Genomic DNA, 22738 nt, shown 5'->3' with positions numbered 1-22738 from the left:
ACACAAATGAGTCACACTTTATCGCAAACGCTCGTGAACTTGAATAGTTGGCCAGCACATCATGGAAGCCCCTGACACAGCCACACCGATATGTCAAACCGACCATCGAATCAACTGCCTTACCTCCTGCTTGGTACAAGTCATTTGAGCAGAGTCCTAATGTGCCAGGATATGTGATAGGCAGCAACGCGCAAGAGGGAGCTCGCGATGACGCACACGCGATATCTCAGATTCCTGATACGCGAAACGTGTCGCGCCAGGCAATATCTCGCGCGAGGCAAGCACTCCACATGTCGAGAGCCAATACAAAACCGCGGGGTAAGAGGCACAGCCTTGTGAAATGTCATTCACGGTGCTGGTGAATGGTGGCGATGTCAGCAAATGGGACGGAAGACCGGGCTGATATCCGTGATATTGACACGCCTTTCTTGAAATGGAGGTTGGTATAGTGGTTATATGTAAAGCAGTCGACGATTGAATAGGTTTACTGAAGATTATTGGTGATAGTAGAGGCTTGAACAGTTGTCGGGTCGACCAATGTGAGGGCATCGTAGGACACAACGTCCTGAGGAGAGAGTCACAAGTGAATTGGCAAGGGGCAAATCAGCATTGCTGGAGATAGGACTTTGCAGACCAAGAAGCCTTGGAGTAGCGTGTGAGAACCCATACGTTTCCCTTCGATGAAGGGACACTGCGAAGCTTTGACTGCGATACCTCAGGCACCGCCAAGTCTCGAACGTCCGCCCTTACTGATTACCTCAATATTGAAGTGACCGCAAATCATGTCTTGGCCGTGAGTTGAGGATGATGTGGCGTTGGCTCTTCCATACTCCTGCCTCCATGACAACTTCAACACTACATTTCCTCGAATTATCTTTCATTTTGAATGGCAGTACTTGTTCTCTACAGAGAGACATGTTTGATAGCAAGATAATTGAGGTTTCACAGTCAGCCGACAAATGCTTCAAGGCCACTTACATGAGCCATGTCGCACCTCTCCTCCGTGTGTATATCTACTTCCTAAGAATGTACATACAGAGTAAAGAGATATCCATATAACCGCCAAATCCGACGGCAATTTGTATAAGTATTCGAAGCGGCCGCTTCAGTCACCAAGGCGGTGCACTACCATGCCCCTTTTCTACATCACAGAGTACTCTGTGTAAGAGATGCGCTAGACGTCAAGGGAATGATGCCTGAGGGCCAAAGTCTATAGACGTCAACCATATCGGCGGTGATGTACCTATAGACAAGAGAAGACCCACGAGTTGCACGATTGAGGGATACAAGCAAGTCTTACAACCCCAAGATCCACATCTTAATGAATACCTCCTAAGGGATGTTTATAGTCCAAGTGCTGGTCTGTAAGACCTGTTAGTAGTTACTTGAGAATAAAAACTTCGAGAGTCAAGTCATGTAACAGCAAAGCTGGAGAAGTTCTTGTTGACTGTACAGTCAGCTTGTCCAGAGGACGGAGTCTTGGGGCAGACAGCCAGATGAGTCCCGTGATTCTCGATTGACCCAGAAGTCAAAAATCATGCAGGGAATGAAATTAAACAGTTTGAGATATGGTAACTTGCTCTGAGGTTCAAGTACTGTTAGTTGCCCCGTAGGTAGGTGATGTACCCGCTCTGCACTTGATGATTGCTTCTGTTAAGGTCACTCTGTATGACATCGGTGCTAGATTTAGCTACAGTAGAGACATGTAAGTCCCCTTGGTCTAAATAAAGTTGAAATCCTCCTAGAGTATGTCTCAAGCTCCAAAGTGTCTAGCACATGGGGAATATGAATAGAAACGTCTTGCTTATTGCTAAACTCTACAACCGTGCACATAAAACTCTACCTTACTATGACAAGGTCTGCGGATGTCTTGGTAGCTGGATGCTCTGGAAACGAGGTTTGCAGATTCAGAAATCTTTAAAGATCGGAAGTACGGGTCTATTGCTCTTGAACGAACATCAAGAAGGTAGCAATACTACATAAACATGGAATGAGAGTAAGATCCTAGGACCTGAGCAACTGCCGACATATTGTACTACAGAATTAGAATAACTGCTGGTGTATTCTATGGAATCAGGCCAAGCGGCAAAGTGAAGCTGCATATCGCAGTGCCAACTCGATGTGGTGCTAGGTCAGTGTAGACATAAGAAATTGGACCGAATGATTAGAAGGGCAAGAAGATGAATGGCTTGAGGGAGGAAGAAAACAATTTAGAACATTGTAATTTATTCAAGAAAGCACCGAGATCTGTCTGTAAATTGGATCGCGTTATACTATAAAACATGGCAATAAGAAAACCGCAAAGACACTTTCCTCCTATCCCTTCTAACATTTTCTCTATGAGCCAGTAACTCCCAGAACACCATAGCGCCAACTGCTGAATTGCAGACAACAAAATTACGCCTTCTCTATCGGGCCCAGAAGAGCGGGATGCGCTCCAGGTTTGCATCTTTCACTCTTCTTCGTCTTAAGCTCATTGAAGCTGCATTTAGCATGGGACTTGAGACAACTAATGCAGGCGTACGTCCCAATTTCCTCTGGATAAGGAGCCACAATGCACTTTCCGGCCTTCTTGCAGCATCTGCAAGGAACACTGGCTGGTACCCCGTGATCTTCCAGTTTGTGGACCTTTTCGTGGTCCGCGAAGTTGCTCTTGTTGTACTCCTTGCCGTTGCACTTGGGGCATGGCTTCCGATTGTTGACCTTGCTGCTTTTGATGATGGTGCTGGTGCTGCTGGTGCTGCTGGTGCTGCTGGTGCTGCTGGTGCTGCTGTTGGTGCTGGTGCCGTTGGTGCTGCTAGAGCTTCCCCTTGGGTGCGTGCAGGGCTCCTCCGGGGACCCTATGATAACGCACAAGTGGCAGCGTTTGTATGTAGCGCCCTGCTGCTGAGCGTTGATTGGTGTAAAAGAAGACATGTCTGGTGGTGGGTTAGACGTGAGTTGAATATGAGGGTGATTTGACTCACTGTTTGGTAGGGATGTTTTGAAGTGATAAAGTTGAAATGTTCTTATGTGACTGAGAGTGAGAGTGAGACACTTGAGATGTTTTGAGGTAATAAAGGGTAAAGAAATGAGAGAATAAAGGTAAAGGACTGATTATTTTATAGTAAAAGGACGAGAAGATACATCAAGACAGGAAAGTTATTTTTAAGAGGAAGTGGTATACTTTCGTTTGCAGAGGAAGCTACAGCTGCGATCACCAATTGAGAAGCAAGCCATCACATTGCGCGCATTTCCTGAATAAAGCATATAATAAATCCCCGAATAGTCCCCTAAGATCATTGGGCATCTCCTACGTCACGGGGATCAAAGTTCTTTTTGGCTTGTTCTTGAAGCAAGTTTTTGATCATCGGTGAGTCAGGGGGGACTACAGTATGAAGATATTCGCCTGTCTACGGGGATAAACTTCTGTTACATACAGCCATGAGCACATTTTCATTGCATTACGATGCTTGGGGTGAAAGCTTGTCTAATATTGAACTAAATGAAGCTTTTGACTCGGGGTGAGGGCATACGCAAGTTGGCAACGTCACTCTGGAGGGGCAGACGAAAATGATGGCTACTGCATGCTTCGACTGAGGAGATATTTGTATCCCTCACTCTAATAAATCTGATAACGATGAGATGGATATACAGAGTTATTAGGGGTAATGCGGTCGAGTTTAGTTGGCTAACAGAAGAGCATTTACCTTGCTATGGTAGCCATGGTACATTTCCTTGTCACTCCGAGCTGGAGACACAGATTCATGGATGTGAGCATCTATAGACTTTGGGAAAGCCATTTAACTTCCTCTAGAAAGACATGGCGAATTTCTGCTGCCTAGCCAAGTCTTTTCTGACCGAGCATGCTGTTCTTGTGAGTAAACGGGGTCATAACAATGAGTGGCTTGTTGTTCAACATGATGTTATTACTACAATTACTAGTAGTACGGACCACGTTATATCATTGACAATCGATATTCAGTATGGGAATATGCCGAGTCCCATTTGATACGAAAATCATGGCTATGATACGAAATTGACGGGGACCCATATTCCTACCTGAGTTGAGGCTCTTAGACGAGATATCATGGTTTCACTATAGTTTTCCGATTACCCCTGAAAATGCGCGCAATTCGGAAGCATAAAAGGTACTGACCAACGAATCGCCAGAATTTCACTATAAGCTTTCATCTGGCGCCGTTCATGAGCGCCCCCTTTGAACGCTCCGGGGAGTGGCATATTACAGAGTATCAGGGCCCACCTTTGAAAACCTTCGCTGCAAGGACCAGGAGCGCCGCATGCTGCCTCACTTACTTTATCTTGCAATTGCGAGGGATTGCCAGTCGCGTTTCGAAAGAGCTCACTTGGATTAGAGTATCACGTGTGATTTCGCGTGGTGTTACATGAAGGCCGGCATGCCTTGCTTCTGGTGTCATGCAATTACACCTCTGTCGAGGTTCAAATAATAAGCACTTACACCGGCCTGTACTCAAAAATAGCAACGGTCGGGTCAATGGTGATGTTTGTAGAGCAAAAACAACTACATGTTTGGCAATTGAATTGCAGAGGGGACTGTATTCTGCTTCACAAAACAAAAAACACTCCTGTCCATGAATGCTCGTTCTCTCGATTGTCAAACATAAAAAGTATACCGTTGCTGAGGGTGGTGTGATCTCAAATGACGATAAATAAGGCGACAAATTGCCAGACACAAAGTCACAAACAGAAAAGATCTGATACCCGGAGACCCCCGGCAATCTGGATCGATCTAAATGAGCAAGGATTTATATACATACAATAAGTATCAGGCGTCTTTCACGTGGAATTGTCATCCCACGTTCTGACGTTAAGCCTCAGCTGTTCCCATTCCCCGCAACGCAACTCGCTGGAGCTGAGGGGCGATATCCCGAAACCGACCGCCGCAGCCCGTGAGCCGCGACATCAGATCATTTCGGCATCTAACTCAAGTGAGGGACGCTATCTTACCGAGGGACAACTCAGGAACACGACACGTATTAGGGGAAAACTGACGTGTTTGTCATGACGAGGCAAACACGCCAAGGCACTTTTTTATCAGGGAGTCTTTAAGCTTAAAGGCGCTGAGGTCCCCCCCACTGTAAGCCATTCTAAGGGTTCAACATTTATGAATGTCACTTGCGTCAACCACCTTCAACGTCACTTCAGGAACAGACAAAATCTCCGAGACACACTCCAACAAAGCAAGACACACATATTTATTAGTGGAAAGCCACCAAAGTCATGTGCATCGTCCTTCTCACTACTGCGCATCCCGATTATGCATTGATCGCCATCGATAATCGGGACGAGTTCATTCTTAGGCCGACATCGCGGCCTCACTGGTGGACTCACGGTACATCTGGCCGACCAGTCTTGTCATCACGGGATCTTCAACGAGCAGAGAAAGGAACATGGATGGGCATTAGCAAGGACGGTCTGATGGCCGTACTCACCAATTACCGAGAAACAGATGTTCAGGACCAGAATCATCCCATTCATGCTGCCAAAAGCCGCGGCGGTATGGTCACCGCCTGGTTGGGAACACCACCCGAAGAGAGCCTCAAGGACAGCGTCCACAAACTGGTCGAGAACGACGGCGTTAAGGGCGTCGGCGGATTTTCCATGGTTTGCGGTAAGCTGAGGAAGCAGACTCAAGGTATTGCGATTGTAAGCAACCGGGCGGGTAATGTCGAGGAAGTGCCCATTGTCGCCAAAGAGCGCGGTGAGATTTGGGGTCTAAGCAACACTGCCTTTGATTCGACAGGGAAACAAGAAGAATGGCCCAAGATCGAAATGGGCAAAAAGCTCTTCCGCGAAGCTATCGACAAGTCGGTGTCGGACAAGAAAAGCAAGGACGACTTTGTTTCGGACCTCTTTGATGTTCTCAGCCACGACACACTACCCAGAAACGAAAACGCCAGTCTCGTCGAATATATCCACGAGCTCAAGAAGAGTGTCTTCATCCCCTTGATCGGCGACGAAAAGCATCGAAAGGCAATGGAAGCGGCCATGGCGAAGGGACCCGGTGAATGGACAGATGATCAAGCGGCTGCCGAAGAGCTGATGTCCGAAGGACGACCGGACCCTAGTACAACGCCTATCATGGGTTTTGAGACTGGCATGTACGGCACCCAGCGACAGACCGTGGTTCTGGTCGATTGGGAGGGTAATGTCACGATGGTAGAGCGGGCGCTTTGGGATGGCAATGGCAATGCAGTGCCAAAGGGAGAAGGCGATTTCAAGTTTGAGTTTGAGATCAATGGGTGGAATGATGAGTTTTGTAATGGAAGCACAAATGGTATGCATGGAGAGACGAACGGGCACTGGTAGACGGTGTTGAGATGGTTGTCACGAAGACAATGCATTGGATAAGAAGCCTTAGACAAAGAATAGACAGGCACTTGATATCAAGACCACGATGAGCTCCCAACCGGCTCGCTATTCTAATGACAATAACAGCAGTAGCTCCTCTATAAGATAGGGGAAGAACTGCCCTGGGGGTACAAATTCCTCTAGCGCAAGCAGGCAAGGCAGCTGTCAACTGTTCGTCACTGGCAAAGTCCAAAGCTCCCGTCGACCTGACACTGACACTGGCAAAACTTCACTTCCACACATCAAAACAAACCAAACAAGACGTCTCCAGCAACGCGTCCAAAATGAGTCCATGTTTTCTGATACAACAACAAAGCCAGCATCACCTTTAGCTTCCGCAGCGACCTACAACAACAATGGAGGCTTTTCGAAACAGCAGCACTGGCTTCCAGAAATCCTCTTCTCGACTTCGTCTACCCACCCCGTCTAATGTCTTCTCACGAGGAAAGAAGAAGCGTCCTGTTATCTCTGGCCCGATTGGACCCGTCAAGAACTCTCGAGGTCCCGACTTCACTCGAAGTGAAACCCTCATCATTGTTCCCACCATCAAAGACTGCAGTGGCTCAGACGAGTCATTGTCCGACAAAGAAAACGTTGAAGCTAGGAAAGCAACTCGACGACTCTCTGCTAGCTTCTCGGCACAAGGATCACTTGCTAGTCCTCCTACTGTCGCTAGGTCTGGGCTGACTGCGACTTCGAGTTGCAACCTGAATGCAGCCTCTTGCTCAACTTCAACAAAGACCCGCATACCAACAACCAAATTTCATCTGCCTACAACAAAGAGAACGCTGAGCTCCCCGAAGCCTGGCATTACTACTTCATCTTCGCACCAGCGCCTTTCGAATGCTGCTCCAATCAAGCCTTTACCGACTACCAGCTCATTCAACTCTATCTATGAGGACTTGAGCTACGAGACCACCGCCCAAGACGAGAACGTCCCCCCGTCCAACTATAAAAAGCCAGTCCTCCTGGAACATGCTCCCCAGGACAGCTTTCAGAAGAACAAAAGTCGTCTTCCAAAGTCACGAACATTGGCCGTTTTGAGCGATCTTAAAACATCCATCTCCCGATCTTCACTCAACTCTAAATTCTCCTCCTCCCGCGATTCCGATGACCCATCATCCCGCAAAACGTCTGCATCTTCAACAAGTAGCTTATTCGCATCAACTACCTCACGACTTGGATTGTCGCGAGCTTCTCTAGTTTCGCGATCTAGCAGCAGTTCCGGCACCACGGCGACAGAAGTGCAACCAGACCCCAGCCATATCACCACATCACAACCATCTGCATATTGGTCCGGGCGCTTTGTTTCTCTGCATGATCGTTTCTTAGCCGAAGAATACAGCAATGGGGAGACTAACGCCTGGGGCTCGAGCCCTGGGCATCCTTTTCAATACCACGCAATGACCACTGATCGCGTGGCTGTCAACTCCCGTCCGACTCACCTCTCCCACTCCACCACCACATCGGCACTTACAAGCCTAACTGGAACAAAGCCTCGCACCCCACCATGCAGTAAGGATGCTAGATGCCTGCGAATTTTCCAACACCTCGAAAGCCTTTGTACTACAAGCGAAGCACGCCGCTCATTGGTAGCCTGGCAGCAGTCATATGCTCGTCGCGTGGGAAAGCCACAACTCCTCCCTCAGGGAGGCCGCATGGAGGACAAGAGTCTGATGGGCAAGATTTTTGGCACAAACCCCAACAAAGGAGGAAGACGAAGCCTCCCAGCTATGAGCGAATCGCGCGTACCAATCGCCAGAAAGACGAAGCCCGCTCCTGCGGTTAGAGGACGTGGGAAGCGGGTTTCCATCAACTGATGCTCTTTGTCGGAAGAAGAAGACAAGCACGGACACACATAATTGCTTTTTGTTCTGAGCTAACTTATAATTGCTTGGATCATTTTAAAGTGTATAATAGTTGAAAGGGACATGTTACAGCCAACAGTTGGCATTGTGTACACCTCTATGTTAGCGATTTGTTTCCTGATGGAGGCGCAAGGTGTCGAAGCATGTGCTGTTTGTTTTTATCGTCGAGTTTGTATTATGATTGAAGACGCATGGAGGAATGCAGGTAATGCTGTAGCTATAATGACTAATTCCTTTTCGATGTCAATATTTCGCCGAAAGGGTGAAAGGAATCACGAGACTGTTCTTTTAATCTGAAAGATTCAACAACAGCTTAGGATAACTTTAGTGTAGGGAGTCCTTAGCTTAGACTATTTAGATAAATTTAGAGTATTTGGACAAGTTCAATGTAGCAATTCGAGCTCGTTTTTATTAGAGGACTTGAGTCTCGTCCCTAAGCCGAGACATCTGTGTGTCAGAAAGTTCAACATCCTAGTAACATTGTCGGATAAAGTCCACAAAGTCTTCGTTCGCTCGGATCATATTTGAACCTTCTTGATACCGAATTGTATTGATTCTAGCCTGAAATGCAGTCACACAACGCCAACCGTATCTTGGCCCCCCTTTCAAGTTGAATATCGTTTTAGTGAGTCCATCTAGACACATCCCATCGACGCCAAAAACTCCAATGCTGTTGATCTCTTACCCCCCCTTCCCATCTTACGAAAGTCTTCTCATTCCGTCTTCTTGCGAATCTTCATATAATCTCTAATCTGTTCGTGCTTGCTCGCAAAAAACATCTGCCGAGCATCGTTTTTCCACACCAAAACACCCACTTCCTCGGCAAATCTCGAGATATCCTTGTATTCCCTATCATCCTCGAATGACTTGAACAGAAACCCACTTGTTGTCTTCATACGCTCGTTTTCGAGCTGCCATAGACGAATTTGATCGACTACTGTTGGGGGGAGAACGGGTTTGTTGTTCAGAGCTGCGGTACGGTGCATTTGATCGTGGGCGTGCGCGGAGAGGTAGGATATGATCTGCTCGGCGGTGATGCCGAATTGAATGGCTTGTCGAATTGATTGGCGGGAGATTCGGCCGGCGACCATGTCGGGGAAGCGCATCGCGAGTTTGGTGAAGAGAGCGAGGACCGCGATCTGAAGTGTTGACTGAGTGTAGGCGTAGATACGGTAATTCGTCTCGATAATCACACTGCCGCGCTGCTCGGTATTAGCGGCTGTGACGCTGCCCCCTGGTGCGCCAGATTGGCCTGGCTGAAGAGCAGCTGCCGTCGCGGCTGCAACGCCATCACTAATGCTGCGAAGACTATTGCTGCTCGAGGTGAGGGTTGTAGCCAAACGAGTCGGGAAGAACATGGACCTTTTGTGATTTGGGATGTAAATCAACCCAAAGTCGACAAGCGAGGGTAACATGTTCTTACGCTGTTCCGTCAGCGCATTCGTGTCGTATGCGCGACCAAGTTCCATACTGGCGAGGACGAAGAGGAACGAGAGCATATCTGTAGCCTCCAACCCAGCCATCTTATTCACCTCCATAGCCTCTAGCCAAAGCAACAGCAGCGTCCATACTTGCGCATTGGCCTCCTGCAGCAAAAAGGTAAAACCAGCCTGTGTGATACCAACGCTACCGCTTGCTTTACGATCGACGAGACGGCCCGCGACGAGGAGTTCTTTCACGCTCTTATTCGGTCCAGAAGACTCGCCGGCGCTCTTGTAGCCGACACTAGATACGACAAAGTGCAGGATATCTTCCCATTTCTTTCGTGCGTAGCGATCGAGAAAGGTGATGTCGATTTCGGGGGGGATTTGCAGTGTTGACGGTACACCGAAGGAGTTATGTGTGCCACCGCCTGATAGCGCGAGTCGAAGGGATAGTTTGAAGTTCGTAGTAAGTTGCATTTCCTGCGGTCGTTCCTTTGACGGTGCCGTGATCGAAACGATGTGCAGAACGCGCAGGATCGACAGCGCCTGGTCCTTCTGGCGCTTATGGCTCGGTTTCACCCAGTCGTCTAGATCGCTGAGGAGTATAGGTTTGGGAGAGTAGAGAATGCGCATGACAAAGGTCTTTGCTAGGGGGTGTGTTAGAGATTGGGCGGGTGTAGTGGTTGTGGTGACGAACCGAGGTGCGGTAGCATGCGACGGAAGATGGCGAACGCGGTTGAGGGTTGTTGGTAGAGCTTTCGGAAGGTCGTGCCGGGGAGTTTCTCGAGATACTCCGCGAGCTGGAGGGAGGGCGCTGGGCTGACTGACATGTTGGGCGACGGGGGGAGCGCTCTGTCAGTCAGTATTTAAGGGTGCTATCGCATGATCGACTGGTGTTGAATGGGGGAGGTTTGTCTCGGTGCGCGTGGGTGATGAAAGGGATGTTGGATCTTTGAGTAGAAGAATCGGTAGTGTATGTCGTGGTGTCGTCTAAGCGCCGAATGTGGTGTGGTCAAATGTTTCCAAAAGCCTAAGATTTGAAGTTCTTTGAAAGTTCACGAAAGCTATTGAGCATGAGCTCTCCAGGCACGATGAATTATTTTCGGGCTAGCGTTTAGCGACGCGGGTTTAGCGGGAAAAGCTCGGTAAACGACGTCATACATGCACCCCAGGGCGATCGATCTACAGCCCGATCGTCGACCTACCTACAGCAACTCATTGCAGATGTGATTGTAAGCCGATAAAGTAGCTTGTGATTGAACCTTTTGTTTCTTTATTATGTCTAGAAAGGGGGAATAGTATAGTGCAACAAAATCTACCGAGCAGCTAAAGGGTTCTCAAGGACCAAGTACATGCTTGGCCGTGAAAATAGGCTGCATCGAGGAGGGTTGCTTCAGACTGACATGAACTTCTATATCATTGATCCTGGCAGATAACTGAATTCTGTCCAATAGGGAATTACCTGCCACAGATGTTGCTTTGGATGTACCTTCTGAGATCAACATATCTGTTACCAAATGCATTGTATATTGGCGACTCTAGTTTTCTATCTATTCCCGCTGTAGAGCTAAAAGTTAGAGATAGTCGTTCCAACATTTCTCCTCCTAGCAAGGTCCAGGATGGCGTTTCCAGCGGCGAGATCTGTGACACTCACACCAATGCCTTTGTACACGATGAAGCCTTCACTAATCCACTTCTTCAGCTTCTCAACACCTCCTTCCGGCTTCCTTTCAGACTTCTCATCAAACCAATGCAGTATTTCTCCAACCTGAAGTAGCCTTTCACCCTTAAGACCGCTCTGTATCACTTCTCCTGACTTGACCATTGCTTCTTCCAGATCGTCGACAAGAATACTGCCCTCCGCACCACGAGGACTGTATGAGTCGTCGCGAGAGGCAGCATGGCGAAGCATTTCTGGATCGAGTTCGATCATATCCGCTTGCCATGAGCCAATGGCGCCGACGAAAGGTAATCTGCCTCGTGTTCCCTCACCTAGGATGGTCTTGAGTGAGAACAGAGGACTAGTTGAGCCAACGGTGCAGAACACTGCGTCAGCTGATGATAGGAGAGATGCCAGAGCCGCATCGTAATCAGACTGAGCAGGGTCCAGAACATCCAGAGTGGCAGAAGACTTCCAGTACTTTTGGTTTTCTTCTGTAACCGTCTTGACCAAATCCTTCGCCCGACCCACGGATCTGTTGACAATGGAGATCTTTTTGATCTCGGAACCTCTCAGAGCTAATGCCAGACGAGTATGCCAAAGCCCTTGCTTCCCCGCTCCAAAGATCACAATGTTCTCCGTATTCTTTCTCCAAGTCCACGGGATCAAGGCAGATAAAGTTGTTCGATACCCCGTGGGCTCAGCTGCATTGAGTACACCCGTCGGCACACCCGCTGAATCGCACAAAGACAAAAGCCCTCCAAGTGGACGATTCACCGTGTTGCCATCTGCGTCCTCGATTGGAGCTGGCGTAACAACGATCTTTGTGCCTACATAGTCTGGGGAAGTGAATGTGCGGAAGAGAGTCTTTTGCCCATTTGGCCGATTGACGAAGTCTGGCGTTGGTTGGTATTTCCCTTCACCTTTAACAGAGAAGTCAACAAGGATATTTTCTAGAGTCTTCTTGAAGCGAAGGACCTCTTCTTTGGACAGAGATATGAGAAGATCTCGGATTTCGGAGTCGCCAAGGACGATGAAATTGCTGGCCATTGTGCTGTGCAGAACAATATGAGACTTGTGGCTGAGAGCTTAAATCCGCAGTGAGAACTTAGTGTTGAACAACAAATGAGGAATCAGATGAAGAGTAGAGCTGTGTATATTTGCTGAGCATTGATTGGTATGGCTATATAAACCTGATGCTTATCGTGGTAGATGACTGCGAAGTCGGCGTTGCAGGGGTAGAACGGCCAGCGTCGGTGCCGGTTCATGGTGCCGTTCCTTACCCCACGGCCGGCCGGTCCATCCGACTGCGGATCGGCACCCGATATCCACCACAGACATGGTCTTAGAATGATAAGACTTGGCGATGACTTGGCAAATATCTTGGGAGATCGTATTGAATTGAGATATACTCAGATTTGCTGATAATTAAATTTGGCGCTGCTTATTGCTCAACTGCAGTCGCATTCTTACACCCTTCCTGAAAGGACTTGAACGAATACTTCCTTGTGACAATCTCATTGTCATACCCAAACTCCACGCCTGTCTGCAACGTATCGTACCCTCCAGCAGTTGGTTTCCATCCTTTCTTTGTCAATCCAGTATAAGGATCCTGAATAAACGCCAACCAGTAATCCTGCATCGCATGACTGATCTTGTACTCAAACGGCCCAGACTTGTTCCGCGCGATGTCGTGAGTTCCAAAGATCAAAGGAAGCTCAGCCGAGTGGAAAGCACCCTCATCTCCGGGCATGATGTTGGTGAAGTTTGATGAGTACATGTATCGCCAGGTCTTGGCGCTAGTTGAGGACCGCAGAGCTGTTTCAAAGTGTGCAGGACAACCAAAGGTACTGTCTGTGTGAACCTGTTCAGGTGGTGGTTTGACTGGAGGTTCTGCTGGCTCTCCACCAAAGTTCCATTCGTCTCTGTTGGTACCAATAATGGATGGCTATTGGGGATGTCAGTACAGTGCTCTTTCACTTAAGGTAAGATGATCTGATGGAGAGCTTACCAGCTTGAGGATCTTGGACGATAGAAGTCGGCTCGAGTAGTCTGAGAACCTGGTTTTCTCATCCACGACAGGGACAAAGCTCACTCCCGCTGTATTCTCGACCTTCTTTTGGATGTCTTTAAAAGGTATCTTCCGGAGGCAATCGACCTGATTGTCTTTGTCACACTTGAACGCCTTTGCGATAGAGGTAAAGTTGGAGTGTGTGAAATCAGCATTGTTGATGGGCAAGAAGACACCACCAGAATCTTGGATGTATGCATGCGCGATTGGGTCCTTAGGATACGCATACTGATAGTATCCCACCGAAGCGCCGCCAGCACTCTGACCCCAGAGAATGATCCTCTTGGGATCTCCCCCGAAGCGTGAGATGTTGTCGCGCACCCACTCAACAGCGAGGCGTTGATCTAGAAGTCCTAGGTTCCGTTCCTTGGAGTCAAGACCCGCAGCATTTGGAAAGCCAAAGACTCCCAGACGATAGCTATTCGTGCGTGGTTAGTCATGTAAAACACAGAAGGGATTGTCTCTACACACTTGAGACTGACGACTATGTGTTTCTGACTTCTTGCAATCCAGTGTGAGGGCACTTGGTAGTCAATATTACCACCGCCCTACACGATACGTCAGTCAATTCACTCTCATCGATGAACTGAACGAAGCAATATGTCTTACGCCAGTGAAACCTCCACCATGGATCCAAACCAACACCGGAAGCTTTCCCTTGTTGCTCGCCCGAGCCTTGTACGGAGTCCAAACATTCAGATACAGACAGTCTTCGCTTGTGCTGTTAGGCTTGATCAGAAACTCAGGGCGCCATGGGCCACTGTTGGATGGTTCAGCTTGAGGACAAGCAGGGCCTTGATGCGATGCATCTAATGTTCCGAATCGTCCTTTGGCTACTGCAGGAGCCCATCGCCGTTTCCCAACCGGAGGTTCGGCATAAGGTATACCGAGGAATTGAGCCACACTGGGAAATGATGCGCCTGTAAAACCCCTAACAACACCGTTATCGGTCTTTACAGTTGTCGTGTCAAGAGCAGACACCAGAGTGCCAATTCCAGCTCCAACGGCCAGGAGATGAGAGATACTAGGCGGAATCATCAGGCGTAACTGTATGTAGGCACGAACGACAGCAATCGAAGTCGTGGGATAGTAAAGCTGCTATCGCGAGTCATTTTGTATCCAAGCTTGAAGCCTCCGATAGTAAGGCCGAATGCCACCTTATATCCACAACCGAGGCATCAAGAAGCGGGGAATGAGGAGTGAAGCTGGAGATCTTCAACAAAATGGCCAGTTTTGGGAGTTTCGATCTTGATTTTTAGCATGATCTGGTGATAATCTGGGGTTGTGATGTTGTGTGGTCATCAGTGTATGAATGATGAATGGTGAATGAGTTTATATGAACTAAGCTCTTTGTATCCTTAACTCATGAATTTACTTGATCTTTGATGACAAACATGTCAACTCGGTGATATTCTTCAATAACCTCATGTATTTAAATGTAAATTGTAACATCTTCCTCGTCTTCTGTTCGGGCAAGAATAATCCGAGCCGAACCGGGACGGTGTTGCATCCGACTACGGATCGCCGACCGACATCCCTCAACTTTACCCCAAATAAGACCCTTAATAAACCCCACGAATCTTTAGTTGATAGCGGCTAAGCTAACCTTCGAGCATGCGGAGAAGCTAAGCTTTCTGGAAGGTCGTTCCAGACTTCAATATAGCAGCCAATGATGGAGGGTTTCGATAAACCTCAGATAGAAACAGCGATATCCTACGGTTGTTGATTCCGAGTTGTGAGACTGTATAAGAGCTTGACTGTAAAGTAGATCTTCATCCGTAACTCATTAATTAACAATCCAGCAACTTTTTGCTCACAACAAAGTCTCCTATACCTCTTCAACATGCCCTTCAAGCGCAGCTTCAACACCGTAGGCGTCCACTGCGGCGGCGAAGTCTGCGACGTCGTAGTCGGCGGCGTTCGCGATGTTCCCGGCAAGACAATGTACGAAAAGATGATGCATTTCTGGAAACACGAAGACCACCTCAGAAACATTCTTCTAAACGAACCACGAGGCTGTTCCGCCATGTGTCACAACCTCGTCTTGCCTCCCACAAACCCAGAAGCCGACTATGGCTTCATCATCATGGAGCATGAAGAGTACCCGCCGATGTCGGGAGCAAATACCGTTGCGATGGTGATGTGTTTGTTGGAGACGGGTATGGTGACGATGCAGGAGCCCGAGACGGTTGTCAAGCTTGATGCGCCAGCTGGACTCGTTACTGCTTATGCGAAGTGTGAGAATGGGAAATGCAAGAGTGTCAGGTTTCATAATGTGCCTGCTTTTGTGTTTGCTACGGACAAGGAGATCTCGGTACCGGATCTAGGCACTGTGAAAGCCGACATTGCATACGGAGGGATGATCTACGTGTTGGTAGATGCTGCATCGGTTGGTCTGAAGATCAAGACTACAGAGGGAGCCAAGCTTGTCGAAGTCGGAGAGCGCATTAAGAGAGCTGTCATGGAACAAACGAATCCAGTACATCCCGAAAACCCTGGTATTCACGGCGTCTCAATCATCGAGTTCACAGAGCCTCTGTATGAGTACAAGGATGGAAAGGCAGCCAACAACACTGTCGTCGTGTCTCCCGGGCGCTTAGATCGAAGCCCCTGCGGAACAGGGACTTGTGCCAGGCTAGCAGTTCTCCACGCAAAAGGAGAGCTGAAGGAGGGCGAGAACTTTTATCACCGCGGCATCACTGGGACGGAATTTGTAGGTAGGGTAGAGGGAACCACCAAGGTTGGGGAGTATTCTGCGATCTATCCCTCTGTCGAAGGACAGGCATGGATAACAAGCTTCAAACAAGTTGTGTTGGATTCCACAGACCCTTTCCCCGAAGGGTTTCGTGTTGGAGATACATGGCATTTGGACCCCGAAGAGTAGATATATATTAACCTAAATAAAGAAAGACTTAAATGAGCTTGGGAAGTTTTAAGTACAGTAATACAGGAGCAGTTAAGTTAATTGCGAGGAATATGCAAATGTCTGCAAAGCATTTCTTGTCTTGCTGACTGGGAGACAGCAACTCTGTAGAACACCAGGTGTCTTCCTTATGGAGGTATGAAGCTTCAGTACCGTGATTCAAGGAAATATAAGTACTTAAATAAGATCAGTGCAGCTTAGCATATCTTTAGACTACTAGTTATTGATATCTTTATCTAAGTTTTGGGGATCTGCTCTCCACAGGGCGAACAGGCTTGATAGTCTTACCGACGCAACAATTTATTCCATATTGAACTAATCCCTATCTTAATAAGAGAATGGACGCCTTCGGTAGAACTCGCTCTCTTCAGGCTTTCCCTCATCAGGAGCATCCACTACATCAGGGTCCAAAAACCACGACGGATCGCCCTCAGTCAACACCTTACTCCAACCATTCCCCATCCACCTCAACAAATTCCCCGTAGGATCCGCACTCTCAAACTTATAGTCCTCCCATCGCGGTGACCTCATCACCTCAAGGCACTGCACAGAAGACCCAGGCCACAACGCTACAACGCGAGACCCAAGCCTACCAGCGCGATACCACGATGAGCACTCATCCGTGTACACAGTGCCTTTGAAGTACTCGTCTATGTACTGGCTGAAGTCAGCTACACGCTCGGGTTTGGCCTCTATGGTAGCGTAGTCTTCCTTTTGAAGCTTGCGGATCGCTTTGACGATGTAGTCGCCCTGTGCTTCGAAGATGCTGAGTAGGCTGCCCGAGCCTAGACCGCAGTTGGGGCCGCCGATGAGGAAGAAGTTGGGGAATTCGTCGACTGCGAGTGAGATATAGGTCTCCCAATGTGGCTTCCACTTTTCTGTGAGCTCCTTGCCATTGCGGCCTCTTATTTGGAAAGTCGGCGGCGCCTCGACGTCGTAGCCAGTCGCGCATACGAGTACGTCAAGCTCAACCTCTTCCCCTGAGGTCACTTTGATTGTACGTTCTGTGATCTCTTCGATCTTTTGACTGATGAAGGTGACATTCTCCTGTTGGAGAGCATTGAGATATCCAGGGCCAGGAGTTAAACGACGACAACCAGGAGCAAATTTTGGGATAATTTGCTGGAGGTCTTTCCTGCCTTCTAGTTTCTCCTGCATCTGCTGTTGGAAAAGCTCTCTCGCCCCTTTCTGAACATCAGATCCCATCAAGGTCAAAGGATAGATTGTTGCAGCTTCGTCTTCGAGTGTCTTTCTCATCTTGTAAAACTTTTGTGGCTGTCTTGCGAGCTGTTCTTGGTGACGGCGCGAGACTTGCCCATGTTAGTCCATCATTCACAGATAGGGGGCTTGTCTAGGAGCTTACACTTGGTCTCTGAAGGATCCATTCCCAACTTCTGCATAGCTGTATCGCCAAATGCAGGAATAATCCAGGTCGGCGATCGAGCGAAACATGTTACTTTGATGCCCTCCAGTTTTTGGATCGCGGGTAAGATTTGAATGGCGCTAGATCCATTGCCAATGATTCCCACGCGTTTGTTTTTCAAGTCGCAACTACCCAATTGTTAAGCTATTTTCAGTTGACGCAGATTAAACATGTACTGACCTCTCATCCCAAGCACCAGAGTGCATAAGCTTACCCGCGAATTGCTTCAGCCCCTTGATCTCCGGCCAAGCTATCTGATTGAGACCACCTTTTGCAGAGACGAGGATGTTTGCAGTATCTTCAAATATCTCTCCGGTCTTGACGTTCTTAACAGTAAGTCTCCTAGAGCCTTTTGTCAGCCTTCTTGAGACCAATCGCGTCCTTTTCGCATCACTTACCAGACCTTGTTTGCCGAGTCCCAAGTTGCCGAAGTGACTTGATGAGACGTCTTGATGAAGCGGTTGGCACCGTATCTCTCGGCGACATCTTGCATATATGCACGGATTTCGGCGCCCGGAGCATAAAGGGAGGACCAATAGGGGTTTGGCGCGAAGCTGAACTGGTAACAATATGCTATCGATTCCATCAGTCCCTGTACAAAAGACCACAACCCAAGATAGAGACTTACAAGGGATATCACAAGCCAGGCCAGGATAGCGATTCAACCACCTGTTTCTCAAGTCAGATTAAGTTTACCGGGATTTGGAGGCTAGATGCTTTACCAGACCCCTGAAGTTTCTTCATTCATCTCATAGACAGTAAGATCAATATTTCTCAGTCTCTGTGTCATTCTATCCGAGTCGTTAGTTTTGGCCCTTACTCAATGGAATTCAACCTTGACTAACCGAATAGTTGAATAGATACCAGAAAAACCAGCTCCGACAATCACAACCCTCATCGGACGCTGATTCTCAACAGGAGTGTCCTTAAGGGTAAACTTGGCCCGGTTCTCTCCAGAACCGATCTGTGTGGCAGCATAGCCATTCTGACCAAGATGGTCGCCGTTAGTTTTAGGAGAGTCGTCAATCATATTTTCTGTATGTAATGTGTATTTCGTATTTCTCTGATAGAGTTTCGCTCTCGTATTGGTAATATCGTCGTTTGCATGCCATGTTACCTACGAATGTGGGGTACTAAGCATAACTAAATACCACGTCTGTGGAGTATGCATTGTATTCTACTAACTCGGCACTGCCGAGGGACTACAGAATAATGATCACAGGATCGAAAATTTCCCAAGGTAAAAGGAAACGCGGCCGTTGCACGAGGCTAGTCAATACAGTGCATCAACGTAATGCCGAGGCGATAATCCCGAGGGTCGCGGGCTGGATAACTCCAAGGCAAAGAGGCTGGACGTAGAATATAGCCGTATCCCCAAAGGAATCTCTAGTCTCGATAGTCTCGATGACAGTGTCTTACAGATTATTCTTTGATCCTGCTGAACGCCATCATGGTCTTCGAATCACCAGCGTGGGCGCGAGCGCTCCCTCGAGTGTCTCTCCCAGACAGCATCACAATCGAAGAATTCATGTATTCAGATCAACATGGCCGCAAACCATTGAAACTGTCCCGTAATCCATACACTTGCGGATTGACGGGTCAGACATATACTGTTGCTGAGGTCAAGGAAAGGGTCGACTACATGGCCAGGGCCATAGCGAAACGACTCGATTGGAGTGTCGCCAACGGCACGGAATGGGACAAGGTGGCCTGTGTTTTCTCTTGGAACACGGTAAGACAACAAGATTTGAAGATATGAAAAAGGGAATTACTAACTGAGAGGTGTTTTCATAGATCGATTACGTTCCATTGACCCACGCATTGCATCGCCTCAACGCTATTGCATCGCCTGCAAATGCAGCATATAGCGTCTCTGAACTCACGCATCAACTTCGTTCGACGAGTGCAAAAGCCTTGTTCACCTGCGTCCCTCTCCTTCCCGTGGCCTTGGAGGCAGCGGCAGCGGCGAATATCTCTAAAGATCATATTTTTATCCTAGACATGCCTGATGAAACAAACAACGGCGCGTTTGTTGCTCTATCTACGTTGATAGATGAAGGAAGACACTTGCCTCCGCTCCAGCCTTTGCGATGGGTTAAGGAGCAAGGCAAACGACAGGTTGCTTATATTTGCTTCTCAAGCGGCACCTCTGGCCTTCCGGTTAGCCCCCAATCCCTGTGATCAGTAATTGACTACCTTTTTGCAAACGGGCAGATGCTAATGTGGTTTTAGAAAGGCGTCATGTTATCTCACTACAACATCATCAGTAACATTGCCTTACAAGTCGCGTATGAGACCTATGGGCGGAAATTAGCTGGGGTTGAGACGCAGGTCGGACTGGGTCTATTGCCGTTCAGCCATATCTACGGCCTAGTCATCATTTCTCACATACTACCTTGGCGGGGTGATGAGGTGGTGGTGCTCCCAAGATATAATCTAGGCCACATGCTCGCAGCCATACAGAAGTACAAAGTTAACCATTTGCCGCTTGTATGTTGTGCTTTTATCCGCGACTTCGTATTCGACTGACCCAGAAACTGTTGTAGGTCCCGCCTATCGCCATTCAGCTACTCCAGAACAAATTAAAATGCGACTCGTACGACTTGAGTAGTTTAGAATGGGTCACTTCAGGGGCTGCCCCCCTCGGCGCGAAGACCATTGAGAGCATGCAGCAGATGTGGCCAGGATGGAAAGTTGGACAGGGCTATGGTAAGACGATGTACAACGAGTCATAAATCTTAGGCAACAACTGACACTATTGCCTCTACCAGGCTTGACAGAAAGCAGTCCTTCTGTTTGCTCCACAAGCCAGCATGACATTCTCCCCGGCACATCGGGGTCTATCGTTCTCGGCACCCGATGCAAAGTTATAGATGAGAATGGATTGGAAGTAACGGAGCTCGAGAAGCCAGGCGAACTCTTCGTCCAATCTCCAAACATCTGTCTCGGCTACATGAACAACGCCAAAGCCACAGCAGAGACGTTCGTGTGGGACGAGGACGGTCGTTGGCTTCGAACAGGTGATGTTGTTGTTATACGTCTGTCACCTCTTGGTACCGAGCACGTCGTCGTCGTCGACCGAATCAAAGAGCTCATTAAAGTGAAGGTATTCACAGATTATTCGATCCACCTTGAACATAAGCAAGACTAACAGAAACAACAGGGAAACCAAGTGGCTCCCGCAGAGCTTGAGGCACATATTCTTTCTCACCCCTTCGTTGCAGATTGTGCAGTCATCCCTGTTCCCCACGATTTTGCTGGGGAAGTGCCCAAAGCCTTTGTAGTAAAAGATGCTGGAACAGGTAATAAGTCTGACGAAGAGATAAAGACTGCTATCTGCAAATATGTTGAAAGCCACAAAGCAAAGTACAAGTGGCTTCAGGGGGGTGTGGAGTTTGTTGGAGCCATTCCCAAAAGCCCTAGCGGTAAAATCCTCAGACGGGTTTTGCAGGCAAGAGAGAAGGGAAAGTCAGTGGGCGCCACGGCTAAGCTATAGATTGAGCCATACGATTGAGATTCCACGGAAGGCGATTAAGAATTACTTTCAGCGCTTTGGACTTGTGTTAGAATGATTCGCCGGCCTTGGTTCGTTGGTTGTATATTTCAGAGAGTGAATGTAGTTTGAGCCATAGATATCCTCTTCGTACAAGGTGGTTCTGCGGACACGAAACATCAGCTGCGGCAAGTGAGCGATAATGCCTTAGCACTCCATGGGCTTGCTAGCAGGTGAAGTGCATCCTCATCCGCCATTCCTTTTGATCGAAGAATATGGATGGAGCTATAGAGGAAAACTTTGAGAATCTGATCATGCTTGATAGGCTCTCCTAGCACAAAGTTACCCTTATAACAAGACACATTAATCGTGTTCGCTGACGATAACATTTTCGGGATTTATTCGTCTACTTTGATCTATGCTACTTCTCCTAATCCTTGCATGACATATCAAGCAAAGAGTTCATTAAGATATGAAATCTGAGCCTGTACGTTTTCCTCAAAAGGCGAACCAAAGTAAGGTGAAAAGTGGCCCATGCCCTTGAGAACAACCAGCTTCTTTGGTTCAAGTGCCTTGTTATAAGCCTCAAGCTGCAAATGAGACTGCGTCGTAACATCGTGATCAGCAACGATCATCAGCATGGGCGTCGGCGAGATGCGATGAATGTAAGCTAGTGGCTCATGGAGCAGAGCGTATGTCAGACTCTGCACAGTACACGTTTTGGACCAGTCAAGTCCTCGCTGTTCCATTTCAGCAATGAATGGGATCGACTCTGGGTCTTTGAGAACAGCTTGCGAAGTACCGCTCTTGAGCTCATCAAGAGAGCTAGGAAAGTTGGGGACCTTGGAGGGAGACCCTTCTGCCGTGGCCTTGGCTCGTTCGCCGAGGAGTAAGCTTGTCGACGCGCCTGGCATGCGAGAGATCCACTCGCCTGAGATGAAGGGGACTTGCAAGATGACCCCAGCGATATCGTGATTCACAGCTGCTGCACAGATGGCATTTCCGCCGGACATACTGGACCCCCAATAGATGACTTTGGTAGAGTCTACTTCGGGCTGAGTGATGGCGAAGTTGAAGACATCGAAGTAATCGCGTGTTTGCAGTGTCGGATCGACCTGCTCCCGAGGAAGACCTTCGCTATCTCCCCAGCACCGGTTGTCGTAGGCCAGAACACCATAGCCAGCTTTGTTAAATCGTGCTGCAAACTCGGGCAGAAAATGGGATCGCAGTCCTGACCACTGCGTCGAAAGGCGAGTCAGTGGAGTGCAGAATCACGAAACTGGCCTGACTTACACCACTCGACATGATGATACATGGCTTTTTCTGACCAACAGAGAACATAGTCCCCTTTAGTTTAAGCCCATCGTAAGTGAGAATATCGACGTCTTTGTGAGAAGCCATTTTCGCGTGAGAGTGAAAAGTGAGAAGAATACTAAGTGAATGGTCTATCGAGCAGAATAGAGTCAATTCAAGAATTGTGAATGCGAAATAACATACAAATAGG

The 22738-nt window shown here is 48.2% G+C and overlaps 9 protein-coding genes across 9 annotated transcripts; 5 read left to right on the top strand and 4 right to left on the bottom strand.

Annotated features, from left to right (window-relative positions):
- Window positions 1–2430: 2430 nt before the first annotated feature.
- Window positions 2431–3244, top strand: FTJAE_2865 (uncharacterized protein; the record flags this gene model as incomplete). Its single annotated transcript, XM_037349103.1, has 2 exons — window positions 2431–2868; window positions 3179–3244. 2 exons carry the CDS (start codon window positions 2431–2433, stop codon window positions 3242–3244), a joined length of 504 nt encoding a protein of 167 aa, XP_037209982.1.
- A 1997-nt stretch (window positions 3245–5241) lies between these two features.
- FTJAE_2864 (T10) lies at window positions 5242–6330 on the top strand (the record flags this gene model as incomplete). The annotated part of the gene is made up of 1 exon (XM_037349102.1): window positions 5242–6330. One exon carries the CDS (start codon window positions 5242–5244, stop codon window positions 6328–6330), a length of 1089 nt encoding a protein of 362 aa, XP_037209981.1.
- Window positions 6331–6728: 398 nt separating this feature from the next.
- On the top strand, window positions 6729–8192 carry FTJAE_2863 (uncharacterized protein; the record flags this gene model as incomplete). Its single annotated transcript, XM_037349101.1, has 1 exon — window positions 6729–8192. One exon carries the CDS (start codon window positions 6729–6731, stop codon window positions 8190–8192), a length of 1464 nt encoding a protein of 487 aa, XP_037209980.1.
- Window positions 8193–8953: 761 nt separating this feature from the next.
- Window positions 8954–10494, bottom strand: FTJAE_2862 (transcription initiation factor TFIIH subunit 4; the record flags this gene model as incomplete). Its single annotated transcript, XM_037349100.1, has 2 exons — window positions 8954–10311; window positions 10362–10494. 2 exons carry the CDS (start codon window positions 10492–10494, stop codon window positions 8954–8956), a joined length of 1491 nt encoding a protein of 496 aa, XP_037209979.1.
- Window positions 10495–11231: 737 nt separating this feature from the next.
- FTJAE_2861 (esterase) lies at window positions 11232–14507 on the bottom strand (the record flags this gene model as incomplete). Its single annotated transcript, XM_037349099.1, has 6 exons — window positions 11232–12412; window positions 12798–13272; window positions 13336–13813; window positions 13867–13943; window positions 14005–14419; window positions 14461–14507. 6 exons carry the CDS (start codon window positions 14505–14507, stop codon window positions 11232–11234), a joined length of 2673 nt encoding a protein of 890 aa, XP_037209978.1.
- A 731-nt stretch (window positions 14508–15238) lies between these two features.
- FTJAE_2860 (proline racemase) lies at window positions 15239–16279 on the top strand (the record flags this gene model as incomplete). The annotated part of the gene is made up of 1 exon (XM_037349098.1): window positions 15239–16279. One exon carries the CDS (start codon window positions 15239–15241, stop codon window positions 16277–16279), a length of 1041 nt encoding a protein of 346 aa, XP_037209977.1.
- Window positions 16280–16645: 366 nt separating this feature from the next.
- FTJAE_2859 (uncharacterized protein) lies at window positions 16646–18771 on the bottom strand (the record flags this gene model as incomplete). Its single annotated transcript, XM_037349096.1, has 7 exons — window positions 16646–17628; window positions 17682–17869; window positions 17922–18083; window positions 18140–18314; window positions 18370–18410; window positions 18464–18532; window positions 18587–18771. The coding sequence occupies 7 exons, from the start codon at window positions 18769–18771 to the stop codon at window positions 16646–16648; spliced, it is 1803 nt and encodes a 600-aa protein (XP_037209976.1).
- Window positions 18772–19191: 420 nt separating this feature from the next.
- FTJAE_2858 (phenylacetyl ligase) lies at window positions 19192–21237 on the top strand (the record flags this gene model as incomplete). The annotated part of the gene is made up of 6 exons (XM_037349095.1): window positions 19192–19473; window positions 19536–19901; window positions 19974–20231; window positions 20288–20450; window positions 20513–20847; window positions 20905–21237. 6 exons carry the CDS (start codon window positions 19192–19194, stop codon window positions 21235–21237), a joined length of 1737 nt encoding a protein of 578 aa, XP_037209975.1.
- A 446-nt stretch (window positions 21238–21683) lies between these two features.
- On the bottom strand, window positions 21684–22635 carry FTJAE_2857 (uncharacterized protein; the record flags this gene model as incomplete). Its single annotated transcript, XM_037349094.1, has 2 exons — window positions 21684–22472; window positions 22528–22635. 2 exons carry the CDS (start codon window positions 22633–22635, stop codon window positions 21684–21686), a joined length of 897 nt encoding a protein of 298 aa, XP_037209974.1.
- Window positions 22636–22738: the final 103 nt, after the last annotated feature.

The sequence above is a fragment of the Fusarium tjaetaba genome, assembly GCF_013396195.1.
Source record: "Fusarium tjaetaba strain NRRL 66243 chromosome Unknown NRRL66243_c0000059, whole genome shotgun sequence".
NCBI classification, from domain to species: Eukaryota; Fungi; Ascomycota; class Sordariomycetes; order Hypocreales; family Nectriaceae; genus Fusarium; species Fusarium tjaetaba.
The sequence above is the reverse complement of the archived record's forward strand: the minus strand, read 5'-3'. Positions and strand labels throughout refer to the sequence as shown.